Source organism: Condylostylus longicornis, unplaced genomic scaffold (assembly GCF_029603195.1).
Source record: "Condylostylus longicornis isolate FDR11 unplaced genomic scaffold, ASM2960319v2 ptg000038l, whole genome shotgun sequence".
NCBI classification, from domain to species: Eukaryota; Metazoa; Arthropoda; class Insecta; order Diptera; family Dolichopodidae; genus Condylostylus; species Condylostylus longicornis.
This window is the reverse complement of record NW_026578007.1, coordinates 582484-601825: the sequence shown is the minus strand read 5'-3', so window position 1 is coordinate 601825 and position 19342 is coordinate 582484. Positions and strand designations below refer to the sequence as shown.

Genomic DNA, 19342 nt, shown 5'->3' with positions numbered 1-19342 from the left:
TTCAGGTATGTTATGATTTACGCAATAATATTTCCTTTTTGTTGTAAGCAGTGGTCGAAGTGGGATACTCAAAGTGGTGGGATGGTAAAAAAAAAAATAAAAAACAAAAAAAAAAAGTATTATTTTAGTTATTTTACAAATACTAAAGCAAAATTTACCAAACTTTGGAAGTAAACTAACGAGAATATTTATATTCAAAATTAAATCAACTAAAAATTGAATCAAAAAGTGTGCAAATTGTAACCAAAGAAATGCATAGACTACTATGAAGTAACGAAAATTTCATTAATAGAAAAAAATTATACGTTACTATTTGAAATTGGTCTTATTTAAAATTACATATGTATGTATATTTAATTTTTTGTTAAAAAAATTTTTAAAATTCATTAGAAAAATTTCTTAAATTTTAAAAAACATGTTCCGGAACGCAATTTTCTCTCCTATTGAGTAGTAGGATGGATTTCCAATTATTTAAAAGTACTGGGATGGCATCTCACTCCATCCCGCCTCACTTCGAGCACTGGTTGTAAGTAAATCCAAACAGAAATTATATTGGTACTAAATCTTATAAAAAACAAATATTGTTTTCTTGAAAAACAGACAAATATAAAATGCGACTAAAAAAATTCTGGGAATTTCCTCAGTTAAATTTTTTTTTTGCAACTGGGTGTACAAAAAATTTTTTGAACATCGTGTTAGAATAAATAATTCGTGTAAAAAAACATATTTTTTGCTTTTTGTGAACCGTGTTATTTCAAAATCGTGTAAAAAAAGATAGTTGAGTGTATATAGAATAAGGGCTCCATTATTGAAATGTATGCATGGTTTTTTTTTCTTTTTTCTGTAATAATTAGTATCAGCGTGCTTTTTTCCAACTGTCAATTTTTTGATTTTTTCCTACATTAGTTTATATAGGTAAAGAATTTAACTTTTGTAATGTACAAAAATTGTATTATGAATGATACATTACTGATTTTTAAGTTTTTTACCTGATTTCAGAAATTTTACTTCTCTTTAGTACATATTCTAAAGAAATTTTTTCTATTTGATATATTGTGTTTTAAAAATATAATTTCTATTTTTAATCATTTCTTGTATTATCATAACAAAAAAACACTATTACAAAGTCATTACCAATAATTATTCATATAAACAATATTTTTGTGTTATTTAAATTATTTTTTGGTTTGAAAAAAGTTATTGCAAAAGCAAGTCTTTTTTGTTTGCTTAATATGTATTTTTTTTATTTTTATTTTCGTATATTATAAGAGAAATGAGCAATTAAAGGAATTTAATTGCAACGTTTTAAGTTTAATCAATTACCTACTAATGTTAAAATTTTCACAATTTAAATAAGTTAGTAATTTAATTTTAGGGGAAATTAAATAATTTTGTGAAATTAAATGAAAATAATGTGATAAAATTTATAGTTTTCTCATCAAAAATTACTAGTATTAAGAAAAATGGACAACGTTTTAAGCTCTTAACTGAAATTTCTAACTAAAATCTTAAAAACAATTTTTTGCATAATTATAGGTGATCTTTATTAATTAAAAATTTTGCTTTTGCAGACTTATTGGTTAAATGATATTAGTTATGTGTATATACAAAAAAGTAACCAATAATAGCAAATTATTATTACTATGCTTTGATTTTTTTCAAACTTGAAATGTTTTTGCTGCATATATAAACAAAATTTTTAGCAGTGCTTTAGAACTTAAGACACTTCAAAATGTACTTTTTTTATCAAACATTCTATTTTTGCTGATTTAAAATACTTTTACTTTTACTTTGGTTTTTTTTTTCGTAATTTAACTCAGTAAGTAGTCAGTATTCGCGTTGGGAGATTTTAAAAGCTGAAAAATAAGTGCAGTTTCTAAAAGAAAAGTGCATAATTTTACTTATGCAATAACTTTGTGAAATTAAGCCGAGCTAAATAAAATATTAATATTTTTTTTATTTTAATTGTTTGCAAGAAAAAATAATGCAATTATTTTTAGAAAAACTTTCATTTTCAAAAAATTATCAAATATTATCACCCACTTTTTGTAAGACGTATGACAGGACGGATAGGATATTCTTTAAAAGTTTTGTTGTGCTCAGTGTAGAATGTCAAATTTTTTTTTGAAAAAAATTTATTTTGATTTATTTAAAAAATCTGACTTTGCTCTGAAAACTTAAAAATGTTTGAAAAACATTCTATATCGTAAAATAACTTACAATTTACTTTGCGTTTTCATATTTATAAAAGGTACAAACTTTAGTTTTGGAAAGTCAGCGAGCCAGCGTCAGGTACATATTTAAATTAAATCAAAATTCAAATCAGAAATGTTAAATCAAAATTTGAGACTCGCTGTTTTTGTTCAAAACTCATAAGTCATAATCATAATATAAATGGTGTATGCAATGCAGTATTAAAGCGAAATATAATGCGTCGTTTATGTTGCTATATTCTTCTGAAAACTTATTTGTAAGAATCAGTTTTGCAATATTTTTAGGTGAATGTACTAGTATAAATTTTTTTTTGAAATTTAAAAAAAATTGCAAAATTAAAAAAAAAAAAGTACAAAAAAAAAGGTGCACAAAGTCTTAAAAAGTGCAAATTTTGCACAAAATTGTCAAAACGGAACATTGTAAGTAGTAAGTACCTTTTTAAATGGCAATGAGGAAGGTCTGTAACCATTGGACTTCTATAAATTTATGGAAATATATTTTTAATAAAATTTATTTTGAATGAAAACTTCCTATTTTCGGGATTTTTTTGCAAATATCAAAATAAAATTCCAAAATTTATTTATATAAATATCATTTGAGGTATGTTTAAACGTAAATGACTTAAAACGCAAAGGACGGAGAAAATTTTTCCCTTCGTATAAACTGGAAGTTAAATTCCATTAAAGGAAAACGAGAGTTGTTTTCTCTACGCGGTGGAGGTGAATAGATTCAAAAATAATAGAATTTCAAGGGAGTAGAAGTGAGAAAAATTTATTATAAGTTAATTTTGCTTAAAAATTGTAAAATTGGTAATTTAACCGTTTTTTTTTAATCAGATCATACAAGATCTATATGAACTTTTTCATATAGTCATCAAGTTTTTGTGTAACTAGAAACATTTGTATATACATGAGTGCATATTTTTAATATAATATAGTGATGCTAATTTTCGGATAATCTGTAATTTTTTAGTGTCATCAATCATGTTAATTGTTTGATTCATTATGTTGACCTTGACCTTAGATTATCTTTACAAAGGTAAAGAAAAACATCGAGGACTATATTTTTTGAACCTATTTTGTCAGTATTTTTGATTTTAATGGTTGTTTAAGAAACTTGTTTTGGAATGGTAGAATACCTAGTTTATTTTTTTTAATTATACATTTTTTTCTTGTCTTCTTATTTTCTGATACGCCTCGTATAATGTCATAATCAAAACCTTGACATTACAAAAACCCAATGAAAATATTTCCTAACAAAACTAAAATCAAACACATACCTAAAAATAATTCACATATGCAATAATTTTTATGAATTATGAAGCATATGAATTTAATTAATATGTGTATACTATCACATGAAAAATATATAGATATATATGTGTAGACATATCATACAAAATTAGCAAACTCGTTAATATCAAATGTATCTTTTCTCAAATTGGAAAAAAATACACCAAAACCAACTAAATACTTTGAAAAAAAAATCTTTTTTTCTCGTAGTAGTATAGCATTTATTGAAATCTTAAAAAAACGAACAGAGCCTGGAAAGTTTTTTTTAAATCAATTTTTTAATGTTTTAAAAACACAAAACTTTAAAAATGTAAGCACTAGTAAAGTAGAAAAAGAAGGAGCTTCTATAGATCCCATAAGAATATGTGTAAATTCGTCAGCATTTAACTGCCACTCTCTCCTAGGGTCTAAGCCTTTATTTTTGTCAGCCGTGATCAAAACATAAAAGAGTTAATTGTAATAATAACGCAATTTTGAAACCACTGTAATAGTTTTCTTTATTGTATTCCTTACATTATGAAAATTTTTTAGATTCTATATTATTATTTACATCATATACAAAATTATAAAAATTAAACTATACTCGCAAACAAAATTCTTTGATGTTTTTACAATATTACACATAAAAAGGTATGTATGTATGTATGTACATATGTATGTAAAAAGTTTGATCAATAAATACTACTAAAAATTTGCAATACTAAAAAAACTCGCATCATTCCTTAATTTTATAGTGTGTGAATTTAATTGGTATATTATATAAATACAAATGTAATTTTTTAACGATACCTCTTATTATTTGACATATTATGTAAGTCCTTTTCAAAATTTAATTCCTCTTTTTAGTTAAATATTGTACATATCTGCAATAATTATTTTCAATTTGAGGTTGTTGTCTTTTTGTTTTTTTTAGTATTTTAAAATATATTTGCACATCGCATAAATACAAGAAAGTTAAATAAACAACAGCACTAATTTTCCAGAAAATAAAAAACTCGTCGATATGAAAACCAAAATTAATTTAGATTTTCACACAAACTCTACAGAGTAAATTAAGCTAAAATTTAAATAAACCAATGCAACATAAGTTTTATCATTCTTTGTCGTTTGAAGGCAAATCGTGACGGCGATGAGGTTGTGGCAGTTGATGTAAATATGTCACACCACTCTCTTGAGTATTATAAATATTAGTTTCAGAAGTTTGTTGCTGGTGTCCCTGTTCTTGTGAAATTTTTTGATCAGGGGAATGTTTTCGCTCCTGCTCATATTTGTATTCTGGATGAGTTTTAATATACTCTTCATACGGTACGGGTACTGGAATGGGTACGGCTTGCACGGGATAGCCAGCATCTACAAGAGCTTGAAATTCTTCTTGTGTTATGGGCTTACCATCTGGGGGCGGTAGTTTCAATTGAGTTTTTTTTTCGAGTTTGTAATCTTTTTGTGAATTTAAGTGTGTTTGTTTTATTGGTCTTGTTGTTGGTTCTATTCCTGTTCCTTGTGAAACGTAAATAGTTGAAACTGATGTAGGTGATATTGGGGTGACTCCTTCTTCATTATGTTCTCTACTAGGATTTTTGTGCTGAGATTGTGGTTCGGGTTTCTGATATTGTAACGCAGGAGCGTCAATCAGTTTCATAACATTTTCTTTTTTGCTGCCTAATACTGGATTATGCACAACTGGGACAAATTGATTATGTGACTTTACTTTTAGAGGATTTGTTGTGAAATATTGTATATTAGTGGACTGTGGTTTTGCATTTAACAGCTGAGATCCACTATTTAATGAGGGACTAGCAGCTAAACCAGAATTGTGGTTTGTTGCTCTTCCTTTAGTTTGTTTAGGTGGTATCTGAGTTTCTATCAAATATTGTCCATGATTATAGTTTACTTTCGGTAGATACTGTCTTCCTGATTGTATTTTTTCTGCTTGTGGTTTTGGCAATTTTGCTTGGTGACCAAAGCCGCTAAATTGAGCTAAACTTGGAAGAAAAGAATATTCTTTTTCAGATCCGGCTTGTGTTTTCGTATGTTGCTTTGTTACTGTTTTATATGTATGTGGTGAAGGTTGTAATATGGCATATTGCATTTGACCGTCCGTTTGCGTGTTGTGTTTGTTAACAGTATAAAGTTTTTCTTTTTCGTATGTAAAACTCGGTTGCTGTGATATTTGCGCATTTTGAGGTTTTGTTTGATACGATATAGGAGCGGCTTGTTGTTGAATAAAATACTGTGGTGGTGGTGGAGTTTCAATTAATTGCTGTGGAATCGGAATCGTTTGCATTTGGTGATTTTGGACCAGCTGTTGTTCTTGACGTTGTGGGATATATACATACTGTACATTTTCTGGAGTTGGAACAGCTTGTTTGTAGTTGCCAAGACCAATACTTTTCATTTTTACATCAGGTTTTTGAGAAGTAACTTGATGCGTTGTATGTACTTGCGCTTGCTGTTGAATTTCCGAAGATTGAAGTTGTTGTGGTCGTTTTTGTGCTAATATAGGTTGCTGAGCATTTTGTATAGATTGAGATGTCGCTGTTATGCCTTTACTTGCCAATTCTTCTTCTAAAAATTTTAAAAGCTGATCTTCTTGAACTATAGGATATGGATGGGGAGAATATTGTGGAATTTCTTGTTGTGTTTGAGCAACATGTCCTTGCAAAAACTGCTGAGGTTGAATTAGCTGTTGTGCTTGTGGAATGTATTGAGCTAACCTTGGTTGATACGCTTTTTTTAATAATGGTTTGAATTGCTCTGATAAGGGACGATATTGCTGAAAACGATGGGTCGGTTGTTGAACTTCATGATAAAATCCATAATGTTGCGGTAATGCGTCCTATTGACAAAATTAAATGTTAATTGTAAAACTTCAAAGTGATATATACAATGATAAATATGCAAGAAAATGAATTGTTCTGTTTTGATATTGTTAATTATCAACAAATTTTCCATTTGTTAAGAATTTAATCTTTTTACTCTATTCATTCCATTACAATTTTAGAGAAACCTAAATAAACTATTTTTGATGAAATATTGATCTAGTCTTTTTGCCGAAAATTGTCACAGTTTCGGCAATTAGATTATTAAACCAGTTTGTAAAAAAATTATAACAGAGTTAAGTTTACAGATGTTATAAATTGATCAACTTATGCAGTTAATAAACATTACGAGTAATAATTAACATACTTTTTCAAATTGAAACTTTCTCGGCTTTGCATAGTTAGCTTTAAAATGGCAAAATAAAAATATATAACGCATATTTAAATATTTATAAAATATATTATATTATTATATATTTAAAAATTTATCTTATTTCTTACCTCTAATGAAAGTGAGTCTGCCTGATTTATATTTGCTTGTTGAATTTGTTGTTCTCTTGATTGCGTCTGTGGTTGTATATTATTAATAAATCCACTATTTGTATGAATCCTACGGCTCCCTATCCTGTTATTATAATCGATAGCACGAATTACAAATTGATTTGGTGATTTAAAAATTGAATCTATTTGATCTTGTGAATTAATCGATGTTTCATGATCAACTTGGCGTTTATCAACAGTTTCCTTTACTACCTTTTTATTTGATATTTCTGAATTACCTGATGGTTCTCGCGCCGATTCTGCAGTTTTATTTGATTTCAAGTCCTTTAATTTTTCAATTTTTGGTTTTTCGGCTGCCGTTGAGTTTTGTTCAAATATAAAAGCACCTGCAAGAGGAATATGATCGTAATTTAATATGATTGGAATTTGATATTTTTAAAAATAAATGAGTCTTGGCAAATTGCTCTCTTATAGACAGAGTTCAAAATTACAAAAGTTCGTTTGATTACAGCTGTAAGCTCTGACCGTCTTCACAAAATTGAATTTTTTAGTTTTGGCTAGTTTGATTCAAAAGTTTTGGCTTCATAGAAAAAATTTACAGTTTAATTGGTATATAATATACAGTTAATTGGTTTATAAATACCCTTTTGTCTTTGATTAGACTTATGCTTTTACGCTTATTTTTCTAAAAGAATTTCCTGCTATGTTCGTTTAATGTTTTAAGAAATTTTTAAAAAAAGAAATTTGATTTTAATGAATACAAAATTAAGTAAGCCTATATCTCACTATTCAAGAATTCATCTAAGGTAGTTCAATATTTTTATATCAGTTTTCTGTATTATACTTACATATCTATATGATGAATACAACGTACATATGTACTCGTATAAAAAAAACGCTAAATAAAAAAAATTAATTGTTGAAAATTAAAAGTGCAATTTTCATTTCATTCACTTTTTGATATTTTCCATTTTAATACTCTTTTGTTTTTTATCGTAATATTTAAAAAGAAAAGTGAAAACTTTGTGCCAGGTAATAGTGAAAATTAAAGCAGAAAGTTAATATATGTACATATATATGTAGTTTGAATTTATGAACGCAAACATGATTATAAACTTACAAGCATACGCTTTTCGAACGTGTATGGATAAAATAAGTATATTCATTTAAATTATAACAATATAAAAGTTAAGAAATGTGAAGGTTATCAAATCATATGCCAATCACCTTTTATTTTTAATGTTTTCTTTTATTACAATGTTAGTAATAATGTTTAGATGTAAGACTTTGATTTAATGAGTACTTTGATTTATTTATGTATTTTCTTTTTTTTTGAAACAGATAACGTACATATCCGAATTTATATGACAAAACAATATGTACATGTTTATAAATACTTTGACCATACCGTTGTAAATTTTTATTGAGCTCTTTTTCTTTTTTTACTGAAATATTTTTGCTCAAAAAAAGTGCATAAGCCATTACTTTAGTTGACGTTTGCTATCCAAGATTAACTTAGTTTATTGAAAATTAAAACAAAAAAAATATTTAAAATATTTTCAAAAGCTTGTTGTCCTTTATTTATACGGAACCTCTCTTTTGGTATATGCACTTAATAAAATTATTATATATAAATAAATTTATTGATTCTTCGATTTGAACGTAATATTCAATTCTTATGCTAATAATAAATGGCGTATTTAGGTAATATATATGTAAAGTAAATTCTTAATTTAAACGCAATTTGAGATTTTGATAAACGGAGTTTTATTTGGAGACTATTTTATAAAATATGAATGTGGTGCTAAAAAAATGCTTCTACCACTAGGTCTTACAAAAAAAATTTCTAAAAATTAAGTGTTCGAATTCCTGGAGTTTGAACTCAGTAATATAAGTTAATTATTCACATGTATAAAATAAATTCTATATATGTAGGTATAAAATAAAATAAAACGAAATATCTATGCATATTTTTTTAAATTTTGCAAACTTTTTCATTTAATGAAAAACTTAAATTTCAACAATGATTGAGTTAAAGAGCTTATTGACGATATGATAGTGGTATAAAAAATTTTAATATCAAAATTGACAGATGAGCATACGATTTACTTACATTATTTACGAATTCATTTCAATTGCGATTGATTTTAATTTTAATACTAAGTATAAATTTGTAATAAATATAAACTTTAATAAACGCAGTTGTACTTCCGGTTTAAGCAACTAATCTTTTATTAAAACAATAATCGAAATAACTACGGTTCTGATAACTTTTCATATTTGTTTTGAATTTTCTATAAGAGTACGTCTTATGAAGTACGCTTATTTTAACAATACTCAAAAAAATTCATATTCTTGTCAATATTTTTTTTTGGAAATGATTTTTTTGAACTCTATTTTTATCCCAATTTGGAAAAATGTTTTTATTCATTTCGTAATATTTCAATCATTAAGTTCATCAAGGATTAAATTAGCTGTTTAGCTTTTTTTCAAAGATCAAGAATCGTTCATCGCTTTTAACGATAAGCTTTACTGGTAAAGCCATTTTCATGATTTTATGTCAAAATAAAATTTTATTTTATCAGAAAATTTTTTTCAGAAAGAAGAAAAACGTAAATTTAAATATTTTTCACTTTGCGAAAATGAAAATTAAAATATTTAGTGAAAATAAATAACTTCAATCGATTTTTTTTTTTTTCAATTATTTCACAAGAGTCTTCAGATTAACCAAATTTTTCTGTTTACAATTTTTTCACTTTAATAATTTGTAAATTTTTTTAATTAATTTGTTCTTAATCAAAATTCTTTTGTTTTAACAAAATATTATTAAATTAAATCATCAATGTGTCTTTGAATTTCGTTATCATTAACACTGAGCTTGTTGACACATTTGCTTATCAAGAGCAAATAATTATATAAGAAAGTATTTTTGTTTACATAACCCTAACGCAAGCACTTACTAATATTTGTATACAAAAAATTTCCCTTAGCCAAAAGAGTTAAGCAGAATACCTTCTTATTTTCATTTCTATACACATAACAATTTTTGGAAGAAGAAAAGAGTACGCAATAGACGTTTACCTGTTTTATAATGTATTTTTAAAAGCGGGAGTAATTTATTTTTCCGTATAAAAAGTATAGAAAAAATTTTAAGAATTTTAAAAGCGGGAGTTTCATTTCTCTAAATTATTGCACTACAAGTTGGCAGAAATGGTGTATCCATTTTATAAAAGCGAAGCGATTTGAAAACAAAATTTGACTATTAAAATAAAAAAAAATTATAATTGCTTTGTATATAATTTGAAAAAGACAAATAATATTAAAAAAATGTAAAATTTGTAATAAGTAATTGTCATTACATTTATTGTTATAAATATAAACTATGTATGAATTTTTTATTTTTATTTCAATTTTGTCTTTAAAAAATTAAAACAAATATTTCTCATGAATATACATACATACACATGTGTCGGTAATACGCCATATAAACGGGATACATGCATATTACTTACATTATATTGTGTATCTACCTTGATAGGTATGTACTGTATAACAAAGTATGAAATTTTGAATTTATAACTATTGCTTTCATACATATAAATGTTTTTACCTAACTTTTTTTAAAAGAAAAATAAAATATAAAAAATAAATTTTGTTATTATCAAAATAAAAATAAAATTTTTACCTAAGTTAATTTAATTTTATTTCAGTTAGATGTTTTTGATACACTCGTTTGTTTACAATATTTTGTTTCTTTCTTACCTACACAATTCTTATTACCATCTATTTCTAAATAAAAATGGAATATTTTAAGATTTTCGAAGTGGCAAGCAAACGAAAAATAATGGAATGGACCGATTCGAACTATTTCTTGATAGATATACTTTGATTAGAATTTTCCGTTTTTCTGATGGATATTTTTCTAATACTCGTAGGATAACTCATATTAATGTCTTAATAATATCTTTATTTCAAACAAGCCCCAATCAGTATTGTTAATTTCATCTTTTTTTCAGTAGAATTTTGTCTCAAAAAAAGTAGTATGGAGCTTTAGCGTAGGAATTTCCGGTTATCATTAACACCAAATTAAAAGTTAGGTATCTGACGTCTAAAGGAGGCGTAGCAGGAAGCACTTATGCAAAAATTGTTTTATACCCGTACATTTTAAATCAGGTTACCTAAATCAGCTACGCGTCTGCAACGTATTGAAATTTTTGACTTTGACAACGGTAGGTTCATTTTTTTAATTTTTTTTTTGATTATCAAATTGAACTGATGCTGTCAATTTACATATTATTATGTAAATTGACATATAAAAATTAACAGTATAAAATTTTTTTTATAAAATAATTTTGAAATTTACAAAAACGAAAAATTTAATTTTGTTTGTTGTACAAATGGTTTTTGTAAAAAATACGAATGAACTTTTTATTAACAGAAACAAATAATCACATTTTCTAGTATAAAGGCAAAAAGTAGTAAAAATGGCTTGGCAGTAGTGTAGTAGTACGGGATGCCAAAACACTGATTGGGTTGTCAGATCCATAACAATATAAGTGCAAATATGTGTATATTTTTGTCTAAAAATCTTCTGCAGTTGTTTGGACTTATATTACTTATGTTTTTAGTTGTTTTATTTAACTAAAAATTACTGGATACGTTGTTTAAGCGTATTATACATATTATATGTGTGTAAAACTAAGCCTAATGCAGATAAAAATTGATTTACATATTACTGCAAAATAATTTATAATAATGTTTTGGAACAATTTAAATTTTTGAACTACATATTAACTACATATGTTAGATGTACACGTGTTTGATCACATTTTATTATGTTTCTCTCTCACGAAAGGAGTCGCAATGGAACAGACGATCTGTTTTTATAAAAAAACAAATTTAAACACGATGAAACTTTTACACAAAGAAAAACTTCTTCTATCTTTTAATTTTATTTTCACATTTTTTTATAATACGAGAATCACTTATTAATTTGTGCCATCTTTTATTGTAATAAAAGCAATAAAAAAATGTTTCGTAGATATAGTAAAAAATGTAAAATCGGCCCGCAAATCAGTTTTCGAGCCCTGACCTTTCCAAAAAATTTATATGTTCATTGTGTTAATACGAGGAATTCAATTATTAAATTTCAATGAAATCGGTTGATTATTTCTCTTTATATACGCAAAAGTGTATATTTGGCCCGTAGTACACGTGCACTTGCTGATGCTTGATTTCTTCCAAAAGTTAGGAGATTTCGCGGACGGTCGAGCGAAGCTTATATATGAAATTTGAAGTAAATCGGTCGAATATTTTCTTCAAAATGGTCAAAAATGCCCGCTAAAAAGTGCAGTTCCCGAGGCCTGATATATCCCAAAAGTTGATCAATCCGTGCCATGGTCGAAATAAACTTACATATATAATTTCATTGAATTTGGTTCAGCGTTCACACACAAACCGACAGACTGACAGACTGACAGGTTGCTAAAAATAGTTTATTTACACTTCCCTACATGGAGAAGTGCATTCCAACCGAAAACTCGATATACAAAATTTGTTGCCATCTCATAACCTACCTATTGTATACACAATATGGTCGGAAAAAAATTTAAAACATTTTGTGTACCATAATACAGCATATGTGCGAGTGTTCATGGTTTTTTAGAATTTTTTCAAAAAAAAGTTTTGATAGAAGGTATTTATTAGTTTTTTAGCCCTCCAAAGACCTAAAAATGCCATTCTTTAACTATTCATTGTAGCGATTTTTCAAATTTCAAATCACAAGTATTTTTCAAATTTTGTAAACGCACAGAAATATGGTGACTTCTTCTACCGAAACATACAATATTTGAACATTAAAAAACAAAATGATATTAACAAACATTTCATTCCGTTAGAAAATTTTTTCTTCTAACGGAATGAACTGAAATTTGTAACCCTCTCAAGTTATTACCAATCGAAATTTGTAAAATTCTGTACAAAATTTCTGCAATTACAGAAATTTTTTAAAATTTCTGTAAATGCAAAAAACGGTAAATGCCAACCATTAAAAAATACAATTATTTTTCTTAACTCACGCAATAAACCTTAAATTCGAGTTTTACGTTGACGATCCTTTCAATTTGTTTTTTGTCTCATCCTAAATATATGCAATCCTTAAAATATCTTCGTATATGAATGAAAGTAATTTTAATTATATTTTCATTTGTTAAAGGGAAAAGTGCTACTTTACAAACTATTGGTTTGACGCAACTTTATTTAAATTAAAAGTGAGTGGATAAGCAATAAAAAGGGAACCGAAAAAAGCCCAACAATATTACGAAACTGAAAAATAAAAAAGGTTTATTTTAAAAGTAAACATTACGCAATTTAATTTTCTACAACATTATGAAAATTGTAAACATTTTGGGACGGCTATGATTGTGTTCCGAATGATGCCTAACCACAAAAGCATCTTAATATTAATATTAAAATTTAAAAAATTATAGCCGGATTAGCAATAACATTTCTTTTTTTCTTCAAAATTTTTATCAATTTATTAAGCTAAATAAGCTTTTGCAAAATTTCTTATTTTTGACAATAAAAGCACATTTGTCATTGAAAAAATAAATTACTAATTTAACTGCGCTTTTAATTTTCATTCTGTATTTCCATGTTGCTTTATATGTAGTTTATCGAAATATTTTCAGTTTTATAGTGCATACATAACTATATGACTAATTAAAATATTGTTGATTTTATTAATTAAAATTAATTTTACTTAAATTGTAATACTAATTAAAGTACATATTTTGAATAGTTTCTTATATCGATATAACAAACACAACTTAAATTTAAAACGAGAAAAATATAAATTCTTGCCAATTTTTTTAACGTGTTAAGAATGAGTTTTTTAATATCAAAACACAATTTGTGATTTCGTATCTAAAACGGTATAACTCAAATTGTAGCTACTAAAATTGATTTAGTTCATAATCAATAAGGTTTGTGCGGTGACAAAACTAGGTAAACCATGATCAATGATACATATGTATATGTGCGTATGTTTATATTTCAATCCTCTACTTCTTAGCGTTAGTTCTTAGCCTTTTCTTTCTTTCGTATAATTAAGAGGCTTTAAGTCAAAATTGATGCTTAAAGGTAAGAGTGCTACTTAACAAATTATTCGTTTGACGCAACTTTATTTAACCGCATCATATGCAATAAGGGAGGTCATCTGATGGCAACAAATCTTGCATATCGAGTTTTCGGTGGGATCGCACTTCTTCACGGTAGGAGGATGTAAATAAACCATTTTTAGCAACCTTCGGTCTGTCGGTCTGTGTGTGTACGAAATTTAAATTTTCTTGAAACTAAATATTTAAATCTGGAGTGTTAAAATAATGAACACATAAATTTTTTGGAACGATCAGGGCTCGGAAATCGAACTAGGGGCCAAATTTGCATTTGCTATCATATCTATGGAACTAATTAATGGAATTTCTTAAAATATTGATCTTTGACTTCTGGTTGTTACTGAAACTAGCTGGAGAGCATTTCAGGGAATTCGGATGGCACAAAGAGAAACCCTACTAAGAACCAAAATTACATTTTTCTAGGTATATTAACTAAAAGCTTTCTAACGCCTTAAAAATTGGAAATAAGTATTTAAAAGGCATTTTTATAATATTCTGTAACACTTTCACTTAACTAAATAATACACATTGCGGTCGATTATGTGTTGATCACATCAGCTTTTTCATTTTATTCTTCTTAACTTGAATTTAAGTTTCATTCGAAAATTTTCGCAAAAAATGAGATAGCAATATATAACTGTTATTTTTTAAGAAAATATAGCGTGATGTCGAAACAATTATTTTATTTAGAAAATAAAATCTAAAAACATCTAAAAACAGTAATCTAAAAACATTTATAAATATGGAACTGAGTATAACAAAGAAGTATAATAGACTAAGACTACTCAAATAAGTATATGTACAACACAAAAGAGGGTTTACATAAAATAACACAATAAAAAATTTGAGAGTATCAAAGTAATTCATTAAAAAGAAAGCTCAACTTTTTTATCCGTGAGCTTTCTATCAAATACATTATGTAAGTATCTTATGCACTAACTTTGGTGTTGTATTTCAGCATTAGAGTGTTTTTCAATATTTTCGTTCGCTTGCCTTTTGGTTTTTGAATTAATTATTCTTCCATTTATGTTTTACTGTAAAATATTTAATACTTAATTTTCAAGCAGAGCAGAAATTTCATTGAAAGAAAACTAAATATCATTTAGACAATTAAAAATTAGCAAATATTTTAGTTGGTTATTTAAGAAAAAAGATGCCGTAAAGAGTTAAGATGTGGTGCAAATCTTAAAAAATCTTCAATTTAATAAAATCCTTCATTGACAGAACCCATTACAATTGTAAATCTATTATATACTAATTGCCTTTAGTGGTAAATAACGATTTGTCTGTCTAAAGATTTATACATGTATACTATAGTTTATTTGAAATTTTCGATTTAAATTCGTGATTTTTTTTCTGCAACGAAATTTTTATAAAATTAGAAATCATGTTAGAGATATCAAAAAAATTTTATTTCTCTTATTATTTTTTATAACAATGCAAAACGAGATACACTATAATATTATCTACACAAGATTTTTATGGAATTATATGAAAACAAGATATGAAGCGTTTTATGCTCTTTCGATGCATAACGAAAGTTTAATGATCGGGTTAAAAGCCGCACATTTTACATTAAACTCATATAGAGAGAATTTATTAGATTATATGTTATCTTAAGATTTAGGAGCTAATTCAGATTGTACATTACCAAAAAATACGTTCCTTCTACACATTGTAACTCTTGAAAACTCATATCAACGAAGCCACGGTAACTGCTGAATTTGTTGCTCAAGAAGTAATCGAAAGAAGTTTACAATTCAATGCAAGGAATGAAACTGAAATAAGTCCACCAATGAAGAAGGAAGAATGCAAAAAATTTAAAGAACAAGTCCTCTATTGTACAATTGTTCCTATATAGATATTTAAATTTTATTGCATAGTTAGTTATGGAATTGAACTTAGTGCGATATTTTCAATTATTGGAAAATAATCTTTCAATATATTTTTATTTTTCTGATTTCGACCCCTCAATTAATCATATTTTAATATTTTTCGAAATGAAAGTTTAAAATTATGAAATAAACCAGAATATGCCAAAAAAATTTATATAAACAAAATACGGCACTTGTTAACAATTTTTTTTTGCGCCCCGAAAAGTTGTTGATTTGCTGGTTACAATATTATTCGCACCGCACATTCAATTACTTATCTCCGCACCAAATTTTAATTAAGAAAATTATGAAATAAGGTCCAGCTTTGAGAATGTTTTTTTAAGTTTAATTTGAAATAAAGTTGAAAGTGAGGAGATCGTTAAAATGAAATTAAATTGTATTATATGTAGAAATTTTGAATGAATAAAAAGATTTCATTTAGTTTTTAAATAACAAATGGCCTAAAATGGAACATAGATAGAAAATGTTGCATTTTACTAAAAAATAATTTTGTTAATGCAACATCGAAAGTGAATTTTATCTTTTAAAATAACGGAGAGTTAGTATATACGAGGACATCCTATACGTATTTACTGAATATGAATTTTGTTATTCTGTCTAAATTAATATAATATTAGTCTGAACTGAACATTTTAATGACTTTTTTCTGGATCTCACTTTTTCAGTCAAATAATAATTTGCGTTGTTTTAATTAAATGTTTTATTTTTTTAAATTACTAAACATCGTTTAACGAATTGTGAAAAACGCTTGAATTTGCTTTCACCGGTTGGGGAAAAAAGTGAAGTGTAATCCAGAATGAGACCCCAGCAAATGAGACTTAAATAATTAAATTGAAAAACATGTAAAAGCAATTGCTTCCAGAGAAAATTAAAAAAGTTATTAATTATTAACCTTTTCCAATTTGGAATCGAGCAGGGAATCGACTTGGAATCGAGTAGTTACTTAATATTAAAACATACTTTGTTTCAATTAGAGCAGTGCTGTCCAACTTATTTTCAAGGGCCGTCCTGAAATTCTGTGAAGGTCACATAAAAAGCTTAAAAATGGTAAAAAACAATTAGAATGGTAAAAAACAAAATAAGAAGCCTATGTTATTTAAAAAAATGTTTCAGTCGTCTTCATTTGTTCACAATAAATAAAGTGATTTTTATTTTTAAGTAGTGTTCTGAGCTGTATTATACGAAATGCTTTGTAAGTAGATAAAAATTCTTTGTAAGTAGAAGAAGATGTATGTTAATGAATGCAGATTATCGAAGGTTTTTAAATACGTTTAGAAACGAATAATCTTCGTTTATTTCGTAAAACCAAAGTGCAACTAAATTTATGTAACTAAATGAAATAAAAAAAATCTGAAAGGAAAATTTTTAAAATTAAATATCGTAAAAATAAAGTGATTTAAACATAATTGAAATAACAATATAATAAGGCTGAAAACTTTATAGTTTCGTCATTTTAACTGAAAAATGTATCTTTTCCATTTTTTTCTTCATATATTATAAAATATTTCAATTTCCAGCACAATTTATTTTGAATTATTTTTCTAGATTGCAATTGTATAATCCTATTTTCATTTATATTATCTAAAAAAAAAACTCTCATAATTAAACAAATAATTATTTCAAATTCAATTTTTCCTTTAAGCAACAACACAGAATTTTTGGTTTTTTCTTTTTTTTGTTAGTGAATTCTCACAATGGAATCAAAATTCACACTTAAAAGTCAAAAAAAAAAAACTGCTTATGTGTTTTTAATAAAATTTTTTTTCTGTTGGTGCTATTATTTTTTTTCTCATAGCTAATTTTCTTTATTGTAATTTTGTAACTAAAGAAAATAATGAACTACAAAAATACTACCTATTATAAGGCACATAATAAATTTTCCTTTCATTTTTATTTTTGATTGACAGCCTATTGTCTTGTTATTATTATATTTTGATTAGCCTCGAGGTTATTTAATTTTCAGTTCTTTAGATTTGAATTTTAAATTTAAAAATTCAAAAACAATCTCCTTAAAATTTGGAAGTTTTAGATTTTATTTTTAGTATTTTTTATATTTTTGATCACATGAAAATAAACTTCGGTTTAAACAGTTTTCTCTTTAACAAAAATCATATTATTATAAAATAATTTTTTTTTATTAAATTTTTATTAATTAATGAAAAACGAAATGAATTTTCGTTTATTTTTTTTTAATTGATTATAATTATAAAATAAATGAATTATGTAATATAATTTTTTTTTAATTTTTTAATTTATTTTAAGCAGAACGCGAAACATGTCTTTACTGCATGCTGTACGAATCACGAATCAAACAAACCACCTAGTTGTACTATAATTTATAAAAGAAAAAAGCATTGAAGACAAAAAATTGACAAGATGATGGTGCTTTTCCATTTTTTCTTATTTCCATGCTATATAAAAGAGAAAGGCCATGAACGAAAAATTATTTCTTGTGTTAACTGTGTATGGAGTTGAAAATGTTTGTTTAGCACTATTGTAATGTGTATCTTAACTATTATGTAGCTTCAGCAGAGCTCATATTTATTATAAGCATGTAGGAACATACATATTTATATGATTTTATATCTATATAAATATTTATTTACATATTTTTTAATTTTTATTTTGTCATTTGATCTTACTCTATTGTTAGTATTTCTTTTAATTTTTTATTTGTTAGACTCTTGTGTTATTCTGCATTAGCTAAATATATACAAACATACTTATATTATAATTTTATATAGCTACTTATGTAATTGCAATTTATTTTGCACGAATTTTTTTGTAACAAAGCAAGTTTTTTGTTTGAATAATATAGTAACCTATAACTATAAAATTTAGTCTAAGCGCTAATCATCTATTTATTTTGAAAAACTGATATGAAACACAAGCTATTTTAATAAGCATAGTAACAGAATGATCGCAAAATTATCAATGTCGAATACAAACCTATAATACATATTCGGGCATACAATAAAATTATTCGGAGAAAAAGTCTTCGGAATATTTTTGCAACAATGATTAGTTCCTTAAGCGCTAAACACGTATTAGAGTCGTGCGATTATTTTCATTATCTTCGAGCAAATTATATAACTAAGTTTTTGTGTATGGAAACAGCATCACACGATATTTAAGTACATAATAATGAAAGTTAACTTAATTTAATTATCTGCTTAGACATGATAATGTTTTACCGACCACATTGCATATATGTACATACATATGTATGTAATAAGGGAGGTTATGTAATGGTTCTAAATGTCGCATGTCGAGTTTTCGGCGGAAATGCACCTTTCTAGGGAAGCGTAAATAAATTATTTTTAGAGCGATGCCTTTCTGTTAGTCTGTCTGTGCATTTCTGTATCTCAGGTTCAGCTGAGCCGATTTTCACCACAAATAAGATCTGAGCTTACTTCGAAATCGGATGGTTTATTTATAGTTTATTA

General features: G+C 26.2%; 1 protein-coding gene across 1 annotated transcript; it reads right to left on the bottom strand.

The window, feature by feature from the left end:
- Positions 1 to 4022: 4022 nt before the first annotated feature.
- On the bottom strand, positions 4023 to 18182 carry LOC129609070 (uncharacterized). The gene is made up of 3 exons (XM_055520931.1): positions 17751 to 18182; positions 6827 to 7212; positions 4023 to 6342 (listed from the first exon to the last, which is right to left on the bottom strand). Exons 1-3 carry the CDS (start codon positions 17782 to 17784, stop codon positions 4600 to 4602), a joined length of 2163 nt encoding a protein of 720 aa, XP_055376906.1. The 5' UTR covers positions 17785 to 18182; the 3' UTR covers positions 4023 to 4599.
- Between the last annotated feature and the right edge of the window lie 1160 nt (positions 18183 to 19342).

What these genes read in the sequence shown, in the direction of transcription:
- LOC129609070 (XM_055520931.1), bottom strand. Translation starts at nt 17,784, where the DNA reads ATGAAAGGAAAATTTATTATGTGCCTTATAATAG. An exon ending in TATTATGTGCCTTATAATAG is followed by an intron (nt 7,213 to 17,750) that starts GTAGTATTTTTG and finishes TTCCTCTTGCAG; the next exon opens with GTGCTTTTATATTTGAACAA. An exon ending in CAGACTCACTTTCATTAGAG is followed by an intron (nt 6,343 to 6,826) that starts GTAAGAAATAAG and finishes TTTTGTCAATAG; the next exon opens with GACGCATTACCGCAACATTA.